Raw genomic sequence first — 17,414 nt, forward strand, 5'->3', positions numbered from 1 at the left:
TTTTCAGAATATTATTTGTAACATTTGATAATGATAGCATTCCATGGGAATATAGTCTCAAATACACATTTCTATATAAGCTAATTTGTATGCAGTATATATAAATAATGGATGTAGATTAGCTTCATACTAATGTTTTCTCAAAAGTAAATATTGTACTGGGTCATACATGTGTTTTCAGACCAAGATTGTAGGAAGGTATCAAATACTATAGATCAAGACATTTAACTGGAAAACGTGTGCACATATGCAAATAGCCTACATATGTATGGTGCATACACTTGAATGTGTGGATATAGGCTTTCTAAAATTTCATTTCCAGGGTTCTCTGCATGAAATGTTAGAAAGTGCACCTTGGTTAAGTTCCACACTTAAAAATTTATTTGTCCTTTAACAAACAGTAATATAATTAGTAATCTTTTAGGGAAGACATCACTGGTTTGAACTTATATTCAATCTGTTATAGATGTTTGTTATCTTCTTTCACTGAATGATACACACATACCCTTCCTTACATCATGATATCAGACTTCTTTCATATATTGAACTCTGGTTGGAAAAAAGTGATTGGTTACTTACTTTGAGATTTCAGTCAAACTTCAGCCCTTCTTGTTTGGTTCTGTCTGAGAACTCTCTTCCTCCCATAGGTATAACTGAGGAATTCACCCATGATATCCAAAAGATGATCAGTTAGACTGAAAACCTTGAAGTACAAATGAGTGACGTGAATTCTAAGTGGATAAAATTGCTCTCAAGGGAATTTAAGATAGTATTCAAAACTCTTAGACTTAAATATAGAAAAGGAGTTCATTTAAGAAAGAGCATTTCCCCCCAAAAATGTGTCTGCATTATGAATATTTCCTCTCTTGATCATAAATGGTAATATTTGCTTTGGTAACCACTAACAACTCTTGTTCTTCCCATTATTATTGTTTCATAGTTTACTCTTTATTTTCAGACTGAAAGGATAGACACCATATTTGCTGGGATTCTTGATGTAATCTTAATATTTCTATGTATTTGATTGAATAGTATGTGAGAATTCCTTCCCTCTAAGGCAAATGAAAAAGCAAACTCAAGAATAATTCATTCTCTTTGCTCTCACTCAGGAAAGGCTTCATGCCAGCAATTCTAGATGGTTTTCTCATATCATTCTTCCTAATATATTGTGTCAGACTTGTGGATAGAAATACAGAATGCATAAGTTTTCCTCTTTATTAAACCTGTTAGGGAATGCACTTCTCCCAATCACTTTGCAAAGTTCTCATTACTAGAACATTGTGTTACCTTTATTCCTTCTAGTAAACATTATGCCACCAAACTCACTTTCTTGCTCTTATTTCAATTGTAAGTTCATTTCAATAAACTTAGCTTTACCTTTATGATTTTAATAAACATTATTCTGCCTAACTACACTTCCATCACATGCTTCATTTTTGTTTTTGATTTCAGTATGATGTTACCTATGTGTACTTTCATTATTTACAAATGGATGGGTGGTGAGTGCTTTGAATGGTTCAAAGTATGAATTAACAGTGCCTGGTACTAAAAAAGAATGTAACCAGCGGAAAAAATTAAATGTCGATCAGTAGCTGCAGTACTAGATGGATTGCAGCATGACTGTCAAGTGTGCCAAGTGTGTCCTCTACTACTGTGTACCCTCACTGAAAACTATTTATGTTGTGTGTTCTGTACCATGCGTACCATCACGTCCAAAATAATGTGTTGTGTTTGAAAGCTTTATCAATTATACTTTCACATGGTATTACTAAGTCATCAGCCTCAGTCTAACCTCTACAAGTGCAGTGTTTAAGATATCTTTCAACCTTCCTACAATCGGAAAACATATGTAAAAATGTTTGTATGTGTGTTGTAATACTTGTATTTACCAATTATGTGTGCCTGCTTGAACTTATGTAAGGAAAGAAGACAAATACAAAAAAATATACAATGTTTCTTGGTATTATGCCTCATAATTAACAGGCTAGGATGTCCAAATAATTACTGTGTGATGTGTTTGGGGACAATAATTTCAAAGAACAATTGCCACCACAATAGCCAGATCTTATACCCCCCTGCTTCTTATCTGTGGGGAGCAATGAAAGAGTTTACAAAGACAATCTTCACACTCTTTCTGAACTGAAGCAGGGTATCACAAGTTTCAACAAGAATAGCTCTCTGATTGGTTTGGCGCATGTCTTTAGGGAGAAGATAAGGTGTGTAGATTTGTGTCTAGGCATGTGGGTGCCATTTCCAACATTTGTTGTAATCTAAGTATGCAAAATGTATTTGTTAATGTACAGAGACTTTCTGAACATATTTATCATCTATGGGAAGTGCAAAGTCATTTTTTGCATTTTTTGCATTCTTCCTTATGTATTTTCTTACATAATTTATTTGCTGTACAATTTTTGGGTGGTCGTCTTGAAGTTTCTTCAGGAGTTCCCCAAAGGGCAGTGATGGTTTGGAACTAACTTATTCTATCATCAGGCTGGATCTGATGGTATATTTTCATACATGTCTACAGTTTCTCATGTTAGTGAGGTAGTCACAAGTAGCAGTTGGTAGGCAGTCAATGACCAGGGAAATATATTACCAGAATTACCAGCCTGAGGACCAGGAGGGTTGATGACAGCTGCATGGTGAGCCAGCTCTTCAGTGGTTGTCAACCTGCATTCCTCCGACCTAGGTAGCTGTCTTTCTATCTCACCCACACATGGACTTCTGGCATTCTTTCCACAAACATGCAATCTATCCTTGTCACACATAACACTAAACTCTCACACTTCATTCTTTATAATTAGATTTTCCTATGGTGAGCACTATGTGCTAGCCATGCCTTTTGGCAAAAAGGTAGGAGCAACAGACAGTAGTATGCAGAAGCATTAGGTAGTAGAAGTATATAAGAACATTAAGCAGGAGTATTAGAAAGTAGTAGTCAGTAGGAAGATTAGGTAGGAGCCTCCACAAACACTTCACGAGACTTGCCCTCTGCAAGTGGCCTGTTAAGGGTGATGCACTAAAGGCCAAGAAAAGGCACTGGAGTTCACTAGTTATGGAGATTCTACTAATGTGGCCACCCCCTTGTTGTTGTTCCAAAAGGGAACAGACATCAGAGATAGAGATAGATAAACCCAGGAACAAATGAATAAATGGCCTCATTTGCTGTCACATATAATAGACCAAAACAAGAGTCCCCTTTCTCTGGTTCTCTTGACCACTTCGTACACAACTGCTTTTCCAAACTTAGCACAGCCTTTGCAATGTACTCATTTGCATACATCCATTCTCTGTCATATGACAAAACAAGGGCCATCATCTGATGCCACGCCCTACAGACTACTTCAAAAGCTATGATCTGACCTGGTTGTGCTGAAATGGTCTGAACATAGGAGGAAATAAGGAAAGATCTACATGTCTTCATATTTCATAAACACAATATGATCACTTATCAGGCTTTGTTACAAAATACAAATTGGGTTATTTAAACTACTTACTTATCAGGCTTTGTTACAAAATACAAATTGGGTTATTTAAACTATTCATCAAGCAGATCTTAGATATATTTTGAAAACAAAATGTACTGAGTATCAAACACTGTTTCAGAGCAGAAAACACAATGTTTGGTCTAAGAAACGCAGATTTTGTTAAGATTGGTGCAATCCATGATTCTATGAGGCAGGAATTGTATTCTGTCCACTAACCCCAATCACAAATCTGTACCATCCACTATGGTTTGTGTAAATAACCAAGAACTTTAATAAGACCAAATTCCTCAAGTATTTCTTTGATAATGAATAAAAAGACATAAGAAACTGCATCTTGAACAGGAAAATACTCTTACAATACAAATAAATCAGAATAACTAACATACTTACTTATCATCTCTTTCTTTTAAAATAACTTGCAGAACTTGGCATTTAATTATTTCTCTATCAGAAATCTATATTTTGGAAATAAACACTTCCCACAATATTCACTAATAGCTGGCAGAATTTTGATTTGCATATACAAGCATAGCAATGAAAGATCATTACCTTACAGCAGTATCAATGCTAATTCTACAACATCTTAAGTCTGAAAGTATGCCATATATAAAAATAAATTTCAAACAGTTTGTTCTTATTCTAAAAAAGAAATATCTACCCTAGATAAAGACATTAAACATTATTTCAGAGATCATGAGGAGCCATAAAAATGTGGCCAACTCTGAGAGCCAATGTCCCCCCAAAAAAATCTATTTTTAACTGGTTATCCCACCAATGAATATGAGAAAAACTAATTTTCAAGAGCAATTGTTCATTAACAGTCATCAGTTTCATTTTCAATACAAAGAACATTATACCTTTATTGATTCTAAATAGATTTACTGCTAACATTGGTGTCTCAAATGTGATCCTACATTTTCATTAACTGGGTTTTACTGAAGATGATTAAATCATAATACACATAATGAAGTAATTAACTATGCTGCTTCAATCATATCAAAAAAAGAAAAAAAAAATGAACATTTTCATGAAAGACTAACACTGACATTAGACACCTTTAAAAAAGTAATAAACTGATCTTTTATATAAATGTACAAAGTGCAGATAGTACTGGTGGATGGGGAATGTATTCCAATGATGAAAAATCAAAACTTAAGACAATCATCTAATTTAGTAAGAGGATGAACTTTTATCCTAAATAAATTCTAAGCATTTAGCCTGAAAATCTTAATTCCATACCGAAAAAGATGACGAACAAAAACTGACTGAGCTGCATACTAATGAATCATACTTAACAAAAAGTAAAGGCCAGGCTAAAGATATCAACCAAAATGACTAGCCTAATACTCCACATTAACGAACCTAAATTCATTTCATATTTATAAATGCTATAAACCAACTATACCATAACTAAACATTTTAATATCAACATAAATTCATTGTCTAAACCGTAAATATTAAGATGCAAACTGCCAGGATAGTAAGTGGATGTAATTAAGTAAATTCTTTAAGTTGCTATCAGCTTTCAACTTCACTTATAAGTACAAACATCTTAAGCAGCATATCTTATAACAGAGATATAATACAAAAAAATCACATTGTTACATAAAACTATGACATTTGATTATGAATAGACTAATTAACTGATTGTGAATGCCTATCCTAAGTTGACAATGATCAGAAATGCCTAATATAAGGGTAACAGGGTGGCAAGTCTACTCCTGGAACTGGGCAACCTGATCTTTTGTCACACTATGGGGTTGGGGCTAGGGACCCCTGTTCTGCAAAATTCTCTAATAAAAGTGAATGTATGCATTTAATCCACCTCATGTAAATGGGGAAGGAACTGGAAATAACTGGTGGAAACACGTATCAAGAATGAAATTCCCAACTCCTGCTTGTGCTTCCTCTGCTACTATAATCCCATAACAGGTAGGTAAAAATGCCTAACCACAAAAAGTTATCAAGAATTTGTTGTCTGCTCAGGAACACTAAATTATAACATCCTAAAAAATAATGGATAAATGAAGTGTAGTACATAGCTAACTCCCATTCAAGAGTAGAACAAACATTTCTAATAAAATAAAAGTTTTGACAATAATACAATTACAAACTTAGCAAACAATTCCCAAAACAATATTTCATCACAGCAAAAAGCTGGTTTGCAAAACCATAAACAAATGAAAATGACTTACTCTGAAAGCTGGAAAGTATTTAGAAACAAACACAGCATGCAACACTATATAAAAGCAACAAATGTTATTGTAAACATAAAAAAGAAGATTAAGGCACTTTGTCATCTAATATGAAAAAGAACCTGATATGTGAATTACAATATCTGCACATTAAACTTAGGTAAAAAGTGTAATGATGGATTAATTCTAAAACAATCTATAATCTTATATGATTAAAACTGTGAAAGCAAAGAAATGAAAGTGATTTAAGTTAAAAATGCTGATTATGTGCATTATCCAAAAAAAAAGCAGCCACTGAACAGCTTGAAAAAAATTGTCACAATAACATCAAACAACCAGGAACATAATCAACAACGATATCACAGGTCTAAAATAACAGTGAAGTTTAACTAGCAGTTGCGGTGATACAATATAAGCCAGAAATGGTGTGTGTTGATAAACTATTTGACTGCTACTGACATCTATTGTTAAAGATAATCAGTTTATGATTTTTAGTACCTCAAGTTCATTTCATATTTAATTATCACATATGAAAGGACTAGAATAATGTTAAAAAAAAATCCATGCTAGAGATTTTTATCCAAGAGAATACGTTACTGGAGCAATTTAGCCTAAACATTTATATTTCAAACTTGTTTAATTAACCACCTGCAGTTAAACATACGTTAAGCCTACTTACTATAATATCATTAACTAGAAAAAGCTGTAGCATTGTTTAATGTCTCCAAATAATATTCTAAAATTATTACTGCTTATCCCTCTGTCCTAACTACATATGCCATACAAAAGTGGTGTATGCTCTAAGATTCTGCACTTACATTTGAAGGAACCAAGGGTTCCTTTATTCACTAGAGGCATATATTAATAGCATAAGTCACCTACAACCCTAGCTCTCCAGCACATATAACAACACAGCTCATGATTAACCCAGAGAAAACAATAGTGGCAGGATGATGTGAGTTTCCTTGTTGGCCCCCAATCTTTACATGAAAATAAGATCTGATTTTGAAGTGTTCAGGTAAGAATACTGGTCAACTACCATGAGGAGTAATATAATCAAAGGATGACTCATTCTCCAAGCAAGGCAGAGAAAAATAAAAATGAAGTTACAAGTTACTGTGTTATGCATACGGCAATGATGCATCAAAATTAAAATGTCTGAGCATCACAAGGTTTAATAGTCTGTGATGTTCTGCAATCAACTGACTCATAATTTTTTTTTAACATTTCATATTTTGCTAAAATTCGTCTGACTGGGAGACTTTTTAACATGGCTAGGAATGAAAGGGAAAAAGAACCACACAAATTAAATTTTATGTACTTTTTTATCTTTTTTTCCTTCACATTACTGAACAGGAATAAAAAGAAAAAAGTAATTTCTTTTACTATTATACTGAAGAAGTTTAGCAAGCACTTTAGGAGTGGAGAGAGCCATACCTATATCAGTTAAGCAAATTTACAACACATCCACATTCAGAGTTAAGAACTGTGAACACTTACACCCTTCAGAAAACCTGTATAGGGAAAATCACGTGTGCTGATTACAATGGAAATCTATTGGGTGATGGGTTGGCAAAACTTCAATGCTAGTTAAAGAAAATTAAGTTGGGTATTTTAAGGCTGTATACATAGAAATCTTAACCCACCACTGAAATGACTCTTTGACAGGTGATTTGTTAATCTGCTTAAAAAATGACTTTATCTGTAATGAAGTATTATTTCATCATAGGCGAGTTAGCAAAGGTTGTTACAGGAGATGATGATTATGTATGGCAAGGGGCTACATTATTATCAGTAAGCACAACTACAAAAAGCTAAACGAAAAAACTCCAGCTTCACCAAGATAGGAAGGGCCCCATGTATCACCACTATAAAGTCCCAAAGGCAAAAGGCACTTCAGATCCCGACTAATGAATTCTGATGTCTTTGAACAGAATGAGACTCCAACTACACTTGTGCTCACAGTGAAAGCACACACATCTAAGGGAGGTATGGCATACAATGTTGAGATGGAATCATCAAAACCAGGAAAAAAATCCCCAGCTACTAAACTAAGAGGGGTAAAATGTCTTCAATTTGAGTTAACAGTGCCATACCTCCACCAATGGCATCCTTTCCAGTTTACGGTAAAAGAAGACTTTCACATGAATTGAAAAGAAGCAGCATGTTCACACACTTCAGAAGAAAAGTCTTCAATTCAACTATCAGGATGTTTGTCAGTGCCTATGTATATGGCAACACAGAATCTTATAATGGTATAAAAGCAAATTCAAAAGTTTAAAAAAAATTTAACAATACATACGGTATGGATAAGTATGACTGTGAGAGTTAACCAGAAGAGGGGGACATGCCATATACTTTCCCATATCTTTATTACTCTTGAAATATACATGAAACCAACAACAGCAGCACGTGTTGAAATCCACACATTCATGCAGTCAAATACTTCAAAAATACTCAAAAATAGTGGCTTAAAATATGACTGAGTACTTCTCCATTGAAAATACACCACTGGGTTATAGGCAAAGATATATTAAGGTGGCCAAAGTTGGTTAACAACCAAGGTAGGGGAGGTAACATGATACAGTTGCGGGTTGGGATGGATTGGGAAGTTTCCATGTGGTTCTGAGTATTATGTGGCTCTCTGATATTTATGTGCCTCCTCTCTAGCAGTGTATTGGCCATGTATGATCATACAGGGGCCACTCAGGCATTTCTAAGAGCAATAATTCCTCTATACACAGAAACTGTGTAAAAAGAGATTTAAGTTACCAGAATGCTTAGGGAAAGAGAGTGAAAATTGTACCATGTATAAAAACCACAAAAATATTACCAAAATAGAGTGACAATTCTTTTAACATACAAGTGGAGGTTGTTCCGTCTCATTCCAAAATAAAACCTTATGTTTTTCCAGCTCCAGTATAAGTATTATGATGACTTTAAGGTCCACATACCCAATGAACACATACATACCTATGATACTTTCCAATTAATATTCTTCACTAGCAAAACAGTCTGTGGACAAACAGTCTAATTACATACACACAAATGAAGAAACAAGTAATCAACATTTACCAAATTTAACTCCTGCATTTACATCCCATCAAACGAATGATGGTTTAGTAAATAATTATTCATCCACACTATAAACAGTAAAATGTGAGATACAAAATAGCTGCAGTACTGTGCAACACTTCCCATATCATAGTAATAGTAACCAGTGTTCAAGCTAATGGCTGAAGTGTTCCACACACTAACATTTCTGTTGTTATTAGTCTCCATGAAAAAATGCAAAATTCAAAATTTTCCTTTATATCTATTCTCTAAAAAATCTGGTATTCAAGATACTCTAAACTCCATTTAAAGGACTTGTAGTGGAAAGTTACAATAAAACATTCTAAAAATTATGAATATCAATACCAGCATAGCTTCACTCTGGCAATAAACAGTTTCTTACTGCTTACAATTCTCTGAGAACCACAAAATGTAGAACTCCTACAATGACAATCATTCATCATCAGGTTCCACAAAGGTATAAATACATTCAATGTTGAATAGGTTTGTCCACTTTCTGCTACATTCTATACATGATTATCCTTTTCTAACATAATGCTACATTCTAAGTCCTTCAAATTTCTACAAAAATTGAAGCATTCACTAGCTATATCCTCTCTTCACAGTCATTCACAGGATACTAGATTTGGAAAATCATAACAATCCCTTACAAATCAGAATTTTATAAATACTCATAAAAACAGGCAAACCTTGATAATCAGAAAATAGTTTTTTGAGCCACTGGGAATAGCAAAAGCCATGATAATGTAATATCACATATCTGGAAGAACAGTGGGCAGCTGGTAGAGGGCTACAAATGTCCTTCCATCCTGGCTGATATATTTGCAAAGGAGTTCAGAATATCATGGTGATGCTACAGGCTAATGAACAATAGGTAAAACAAAAATTAAGGCTGTAGAGAGCCACAACACATCTTTGTTTTGACAGGTTTGGAGATATCAGTTCCTTGATTGAAAAAACTTCTTTTTTGGCTCCCAAATCACTGAATTAACCAAGGATGAAAGAGTAGTGAGCTATCTATTTCAGCACCTCAGCATAGCTTTCTAGTAAGGGAATGGAAGCTGCATTACCAGTTCATATTCCCCAAAAGAGGATGAAGGAATTAACATGTAGTTCTAACCTCTCGTCTTTAAAGTTTCAGTAATTTGTATATTTCACTCATAAAGTGAATGTACAGAGAGACGGGGTTGTAAAGAAAATTTTAGACTTAAGAAAAAACTTTTTCTACATTATTTTTAGTTCATTTCTTCCACATGTATTTGAATATTTACTGCAAATTTCAAATACATTAGAATGAATCTAATAAAATCTCAATGCAAATCTTCATCTTGGTTTGGAACATGAACCAATACTTCACTGATTCAACTAAATCACTTAATATGGAAGTGGGGTCTTCAGAATGAAATTAGATTTATTGAGGTCTGCCTGCACAACAAACATAAAAAATCTTCATAATCTATCAACAGTATCAGCATTTTGGCACATCATGAATAATTTCTTATATATATATATATATATATATATATATATATATATATATATATATATATATTATATATATATACTCAAGGTTACATGAAATTAACTAAGCTGCTTTGTAACTTCGCAAAATATAAAAATCAAAATTTACTTGGATCATGCATGACCATACTTTAGATCCCTCTATGATTACAGTATAATTGAATATAAAGTACAATGATGTTACAATTGTTGTATCACAGTGCCTATCTGCATGTCACTGAATATGTTCTCTCTGCTATTCATGCACTGATGAAAATCCAAATACCACAATTTTGGAATACATTAGTAGATTATAAATGACTTTATGGGAGATATTGCAGTATGAAGTTTTCAGGTTATTTTGGTCAAAATAGTACAGACTTACCTGTGCAAAAAATTTCCTTTTACAATCAGACTTGATATAAAAATGCTACCATGAAAGTCCACTTTTATGTCTTGATCTGCTACACTGATCTTTACTGCAATATATCTAAATAACTTCTCTCCTTACTTGGCAGTAATTAGCTTCTGCAAGTCATCCTAAAAAAGTAAGGTCAAGATCAATATTTAAGTTATTAATGCAAATGAGTCACTGTTTCATTTACCAAGTCTATCAATACATTTACTTTCTTGAGTAAAGGAAGGCATGAAAAATTCTAAAGAGAGTTGTTATAAAACATGGACATGCCCAAAACTATCTTCTATCACAATCAAATGTCATTTCATTTCATTTAATCTTAATATTGTGCATACTGCTCTGACTTTCCTACCATATTAAGCTCCTGAATATTCACAAAATGTCATTTGTAACACCAATGAACAAAGGAGCATCTAAGCTGATGACTAAGCTGTACAGGCCTGTTAGCCTGATTTCATACACTATAAAATCTTTGTGAGAGTGGTAAAAGAACACATACTACAACATATGATAAATGAAGGCCAAAGCAGTTTTGTATCCAGAAAAATTACACAAATCCAATTACAGCTCATTATAACTTATTGAAGACTTTAACAAGAATGAGAATGGACACTATTTTCGTACATTCTTATAAGGTTTTTGACAAAGCAGCCAACACAATTTTATTTGAGCAATAAAACAAAATATTAAGGGAAAGATAGAGGAAGTATCAGAGAGTTTTTCATTAACATAATATTCAATAAAGTACATTTTAAATCAGGGGGATAATTATCACAGAGAATGTTGCTAGTCCCAAGTCTCTTTATAACAATACCAAACAGTTACAGGGAAGTAAAAGAAAGTATAGTCAAGTGCTTTAATGTTGACACAAGAGTAAGCAAAAGGAGAGGATCAGATACTGATCAAAACAAGAAGCAAAAACACGTGGAATACAGTCTACAAATGGGCAAAAGGGATTCTGATGGAATTTACGGAGAAAAAATTTGAGGAAATTTGTCAAGGGCCAATAAACAATAAACTGGTCAAACATCTACAAGCATACCACTTAAAGTGTATGAAAATGAAACTACTGAGCAAAGTAATAAGTGGTATGACAATGTGAACTTTCACTAAAAGGGACAGAAAACTACTGATGAAAATACATAATGCATACAAAAGAAGAAAAACTGAATATTAGTGCTGTAAGGTCACCATCTAAACAAAAAGAAATACAAGAGTCAAAGAGAATTCTGAGGTACTTCACAAACTATTGCATGCCTCAATGGCCTTGGGTCCCTAAACTAATCCTTGTGACACTTCACTTGTTATGTCTAACCATCCTGAGGCTTGACCATTAATCACAACTCTTTGTTTACGAGAAGTCAACCTATTTCCTACCCACTGTCATACAACCCCATCAGTGCCATGTGACTTAGATTTTGCTACTAACCTTCTGAAAATCTAGATATATAATATCAACTGTCTTACTTTCACCACACATGTTGATCACATCATGAAATAATTCAAGCAGATTTGTCACACACGAGTGATTTTACAGAAAAAAGAATGAAAATTGTTTATTAAGTAGGAGTCCTTTAAATGATATGCAATTCTGTCTCATGATGTTTTCCATAAGTTTTCCAATTGCAGATATTAAGCTAACAGTGATAATTTCCAGACAGCGACTTGTTCCTTTTTTTAATATCTGGTGTTACTTGGCAAACTTTCATTCATCAGGTACATTTCCTTTTGCAAGTGACTTACTGAAAAGGGCAGTCAAGGGCTTAACTACCTCATTTTCCATCTATTTCACTGTTCTCAGATAAAACTTTTCAGGCGGTTTTTCTATTTTCATTCCATTTACTGCTGAAAGTATGTCTTTGGCTTTTATGACAATTTAAGAACATTCCCCTCTCTTATCAGTGAAACTGGGTTGTGTCTTTGATCATAAATGCAGATGCAAAAGTCATTCAATATTTTTGCCATGGCTTTGATGTCTTGAACCAAGTCATCGTTTTCCATAATTAATGAACCTACTGACTGAGTATGAGTCTATTGCTTCAACCATAATTGTAAAACTCCTTAGTTTCTTTTGCTATTTTCAGCAATATATGCTTCATATTGATATTCACTTTGTCCTACAACTCTCTTACTTTCTCTATGCAAATTTACATAACTTACTCCATCATGTTGTCCTACAACTCTCTGAATTTTTCTATGCAAATTTACATAACTTACTCCATCATGTTCGTTATTGGTTTCTCTGAGTTTCTTATGAGCTATTTTCTTAGACAAAAGGCACCTCTTTATTTTACTGTTCCACCAATTTGGTTTCATTTTAGAAATACTCTGTTTACTATGCAATGGCATGCATATTCCCTATACTGCTTTGAGGGATCTTCTGAAGCTTTACCAAGATACTTTCATGTACCATATCATCCCGGGTTTGCCTGTCAAGAGCAATGTGAAGACCATTAAAAAAATGCAAATTTGTAAAATTGGGTCCTGATGGCATCCATCCTGGCGAACTAAAAGAGTGCACTGTTGAACTCGCATCTGTGCTTGCTTGTCTGTTCCATTTCTGTTTAAAAACCAAAACTTTTCCTTCTTCTTGGATGCATGCATTGATACATCCCATCCCTAAGAAGGGTCACCATTCTAACCCTTCTACATTTCATCCTGTTGCTTTGACATCTAATATTTCCATCTTAAATCTCACAATTTTCTCTCTGATCACCAGTATGCCTCCCATAAAGCAAAATCCACGGCTGATATTCTCTCCTATCTTACAAATGTATGTCATCTTCCCTGAGAGATTTTGGGACATCCTATGTAGTTACCCTTGATATATCCATAGCTTTTGAAAGGGTGGGGCAGTGGGGTATCATCTCTTTAACTCCTCCTCTTTTGGCTTCCCTCCCTCACTTAGCTCCCTCATATCTAGCTTCCTCTATGGCAGATTTTTCTCAATAGTTGCTGATGGATCAACCTCTCCCCTTTCTCCATCATCAGTGGTGTCTCTCAAGTGTACTGCCTTGTCTCCTCAACTTTTTGCCCTCTTTATAAACAATTTCCTTTCTTCTGCACAACTAAATACACTCATACGGTGACAACTCAACACTGAATTCCTCCACATCCTTCAATTCTGCTCCTTCTTCTCTCACTCATCTGCATCTTGTTTCAACACAACTTCCTAAATAACCTCAGACTTGGACAGGCTATCTCAGTGGAAAAGATGAAATCTGGTTAAGTTTAATGCCCCAAGACCTAGCGTCTGCCCATCTCTCTAATGAAAATTCCTTGCTACTTTCCTCCCTCCTACAACGGTTCTGTAATTCCATCTCTTTTCTCAATGAACATACTTGGTATTACTGTAACATTCATTCTATCTTGGAATTCCCACATTACAAAAATAGCTAAGTCTGGCTTTAAGAAACTGGAAGTTCTGCTTAGGTGTCAAAATTTCTTTTCTTTGAACAGTTGCTCCATTTATTCAAAGGACTGAACCATTTTTGTACAGAGCACAGCTCTACATCTAGGTTGGTTCTAGCTCTGTATCCTTATTTGACTGAGTTGAAAGCAGTCGAACTTATCAATTCACTCAGGCTACTCCAAAACTTGATTTCCATGCCCTATGCCATAATGTTTGTTCACTTTTCCTCTTATATAAGTATTACTTTGCTTTTTATTCTAAAGAGCTGGCTGATACGTGCCTCCACCACTAGCTCAACCATGCAATACTCAGTAAGGTGCTGCATCACAAGGTTACTGTGGGCTGCTGGCAACTTGAGGGGGTGGGCTGTTTTGATAACTATTACTTTCCATAAACCTCAAAGCCATGGAACTCTCTAACCTCTCATGTCTATCCCAGTAACTATGACCTAGCACATCTTAAAATACAGATTTTTCACTTCCTCCAAAATTCATACATACTTTCCCTTGTCTCTTCTTTTTTCCTTCATTAACCTCCTTCTATTTCAATTATGGCCCAGCCTTGATGTGGACTTTTGTCCAAAACTGAAGCCTTAGAAAAAAAAAATCAGGTAACGAATATATATACCACCGTGAAAGGCTGAAAGATCTTGAACCAGGTCCTACAGACCTCTCTGTGGTTAACCCAAGTGCTCTATATGACCTACTGTAGTTCTAGAGAGTTTACACAATATTTCAGTAATAGAATGTGGGTTACATCATCACTATGTGGACTTCTTGCTTTGTGCAAGCAGCTGCTCACTCGTGAAAGAAATGCCACTATCATGATATATCCAATGCTTTGTAAATTTTCACAGACACCCTTTAAGTGAAACACCATGCACTTATGCATCCTATAGGGTGATTGGATGTGATTCTAAAGATAATTTCACAAGATTGTAAACTATGTTGTGACAGAAGCAACCCAAGGATGGCCACGTACGGGGTAATTGGGAAGGGATGGTGACCCATTAACGATCAAAATACATGGAAAAAACACTCATAATCTTAAACATTAACCTGTCATACAGTAGCAGAAGGTTAATCAGGAGTTTGTTTTCTGATGAATACAGAATAAAAAGTACTGTATAACACATAGGCCAACTTACTCATTACTGTTGGTGAAATTTTCCCCCCCAAAAAAATCATACGTAAATATAAAAATTTTCATTGCAGAATCATTAAATAACACAGTAAGATAATTCTGTTGGACTGTAAATTGCACTGTGAAGGAGGGAGATGGGGAAGGCTGCATGAGGTTTAACAGGTGGGGAAAGTGATTCATCAACTTGCCTAGACAGGCTACCTTCATCTAATCACTTATTTCGTTTCACTGTTCTCATGGATCACCCCACTATAATGACTAAGTGAGCAATCAGTGTACTGTGTATTTCATATATCCCAACACTTAAACTTTATACAAATCAAATGATACTGGACTAAACACAAAAAACTTTACTATTAATTTTTCATTAAAAATGAGTGTTTCAGGCAATATACATGGTTACTGAAGAAATGGGTATCTTACACCCCTCATTAGAATATATCATGGCTGAATTGTAAAAGGATTTATCAAAATCTGCAACACTAACCTTCCAATCAAGCATATCTGCCACTTTTAAACACCCATCATCACAGTTGCCAAGCAGTGCCACATCACGAGTGTTATTTGGAGAGTCTAAAGCAAGGCCACCACAACCAAACATTCCATATATCATTGCCATCATTGGGTCCATGGAACCTGCCCTCTCTCGGTTGATGAGAAGTCTTGGACATGATGATGGGACACTGTTGATTAAAACATAGCATGAACAAATATGGAACAATCTTGATTAAACATATATCATTAACGTACCTACCTATCTCATGTAATAATCTTTGGATTGTTCATATAATGATCCCCTTATATCTAAGTAATTTCGTAAATCTACATAGAACTCTACCATGCATAATGTACTCTGCATATCAGTCACTGCATTATAGACAAGCATGTAGGGAAATGAGATAATCATATGACCATTATATAAAAAAAAGCACAGCAACTGCCTACCTTTACTGCCTTATTGTGGTAATATGAGGAACATACAACTGAGATTTCAATATTTTTTTTTTTAAGGCTCTAGTCACGGGCAAAAGTCCACATCGAGTCTGGATCTTAATTAGAAAATAAAGGGGATTATGTGGAAGTAATCAACTGAAGCTACTGTTCGTTTGTTCCTGTGGTATCTCACTAAGGTAAGACAGGATATTATGTATGAAAAATAATTTTCTAAACACAGGAATAGAATGAACAACATATGGATCTTTTCAAAGGTAAGGCTCACCTGTCTGTTTCTAATGCTAACTCGTTTTCTGATATTACTTTTACAAAAAGGTATCACTCTGCAGGAGGGGAATATTCCCAAGTTCATGCTCCTATCCCTTTAGTCATCCTCCGGGACACAAAAGAGATACAGTAGCATTTTTTCTCCTCTACCCCCAGAGATAAGATATCTTAAGGTTAAAATGGCAGCCTTGTGAGTGCTACTATGAATATATGGGGTATATCAAAAGTCATTAAATGTAGGAACTTTTACTGGGTTATTAAAGAATGTGTGCACATGAAGGAGGAAGGAGAGTGGTTCCCAGTCAAAGCAGGTTTATGTCAAGGAGTCTTTTATAAATCCTTTCCTCCAATTACTTTGATTCTTTAATATTACAACTACCTCCTTGTATTTGTTTTACCAAAATGCATGATAAAATACTACACACTATATTTAGGTTTAATAGGAAATTTAGGAGAAAACTGGCAAGAGGACTAAAAGAGAAAAATGAAAGAATAAAGTTCTTTGAGAATGGCTCTGTGATCCACAGATCTGATACCAAGAAAACCGATGTACAGATATGAAATGAATCTTCAAAATTATGAGAGAAAGGGGAAATGAGGAGATACATGTATCTTTTCAACAACAGTTACAGAAAATGATATCTTTAGCTTTATAAAAAGCCAATGATCATTTTTTCAGCACATTAAAATTGCTGTTGCAGAAACATCTTTTTGATCTTCAGTGCTGTCTGAATCTGTTCTGTAGCATTAAAAAGATCTACATATATCACAGTACTTCAATAAACACACTAAAAACATTCTTTAACCCTTTTGTTGCTATCTATCCATCTATATCTCTGACACCCATTCCCTACGGGAACTCTTATCAAGGGGTGGTCTTTCCACTTATCCCCGTCTTTACATGCCTCCCTTGCATACACCATTCCATGCTTTCTTCCACTATTTCTCTCCCTCCAGTATTC

The 17,414-nt window shown here is 34.6% G+C and overlaps 1 protein-coding gene across 4 annotated transcripts in view; it reads right to left on the reverse strand.

The window, feature by feature from the left end:
- Positions 1-6,802: 6,802 nt before the first annotated feature.
- LOC139752956 (NAD-dependent protein deacetylase sirtuin-2-like) overlaps positions 6,803-17,414 on the reverse strand; it is a 58,250-nt gene continuing 47,638 nt past the window's right edge. For 2 of the 4 annotated variants that reach the window (XM_071669078.1, XM_071669077.1), the window contains exons 8-9: positions 15,719-15,914; positions 10,628-10,798 (exon numbers count right to left, since the gene is read on the reverse strand). In XM_071669078.1, the coding sequence (XP_071525179.1) occupies positions 10,766-10,798; positions 15,719-15,914 (229 nt within the window). In that variant the 3' untranslated portion in view covers positions 10,628-10,765. Of the gene's footprint in view, positions 10,799-15,718; positions 15,915-17,414 lie in introns of all 4 variants that reach the window. The other 2 variants (XM_071669075.1, XM_071669076.1) reach the window with 2 other exon arrangements.

The sequence above is a fragment of the Panulirus ornatus genome, chromosome 13 (assembly GCF_036320965.1).
Source record: "Panulirus ornatus isolate Po-2019 chromosome 13, ASM3632096v1, whole genome shotgun sequence".
Lineage (NCBI taxonomy): Eukaryota > Metazoa > Arthropoda > Malacostraca > Decapoda > Palinuridae > Panulirus > Panulirus ornatus.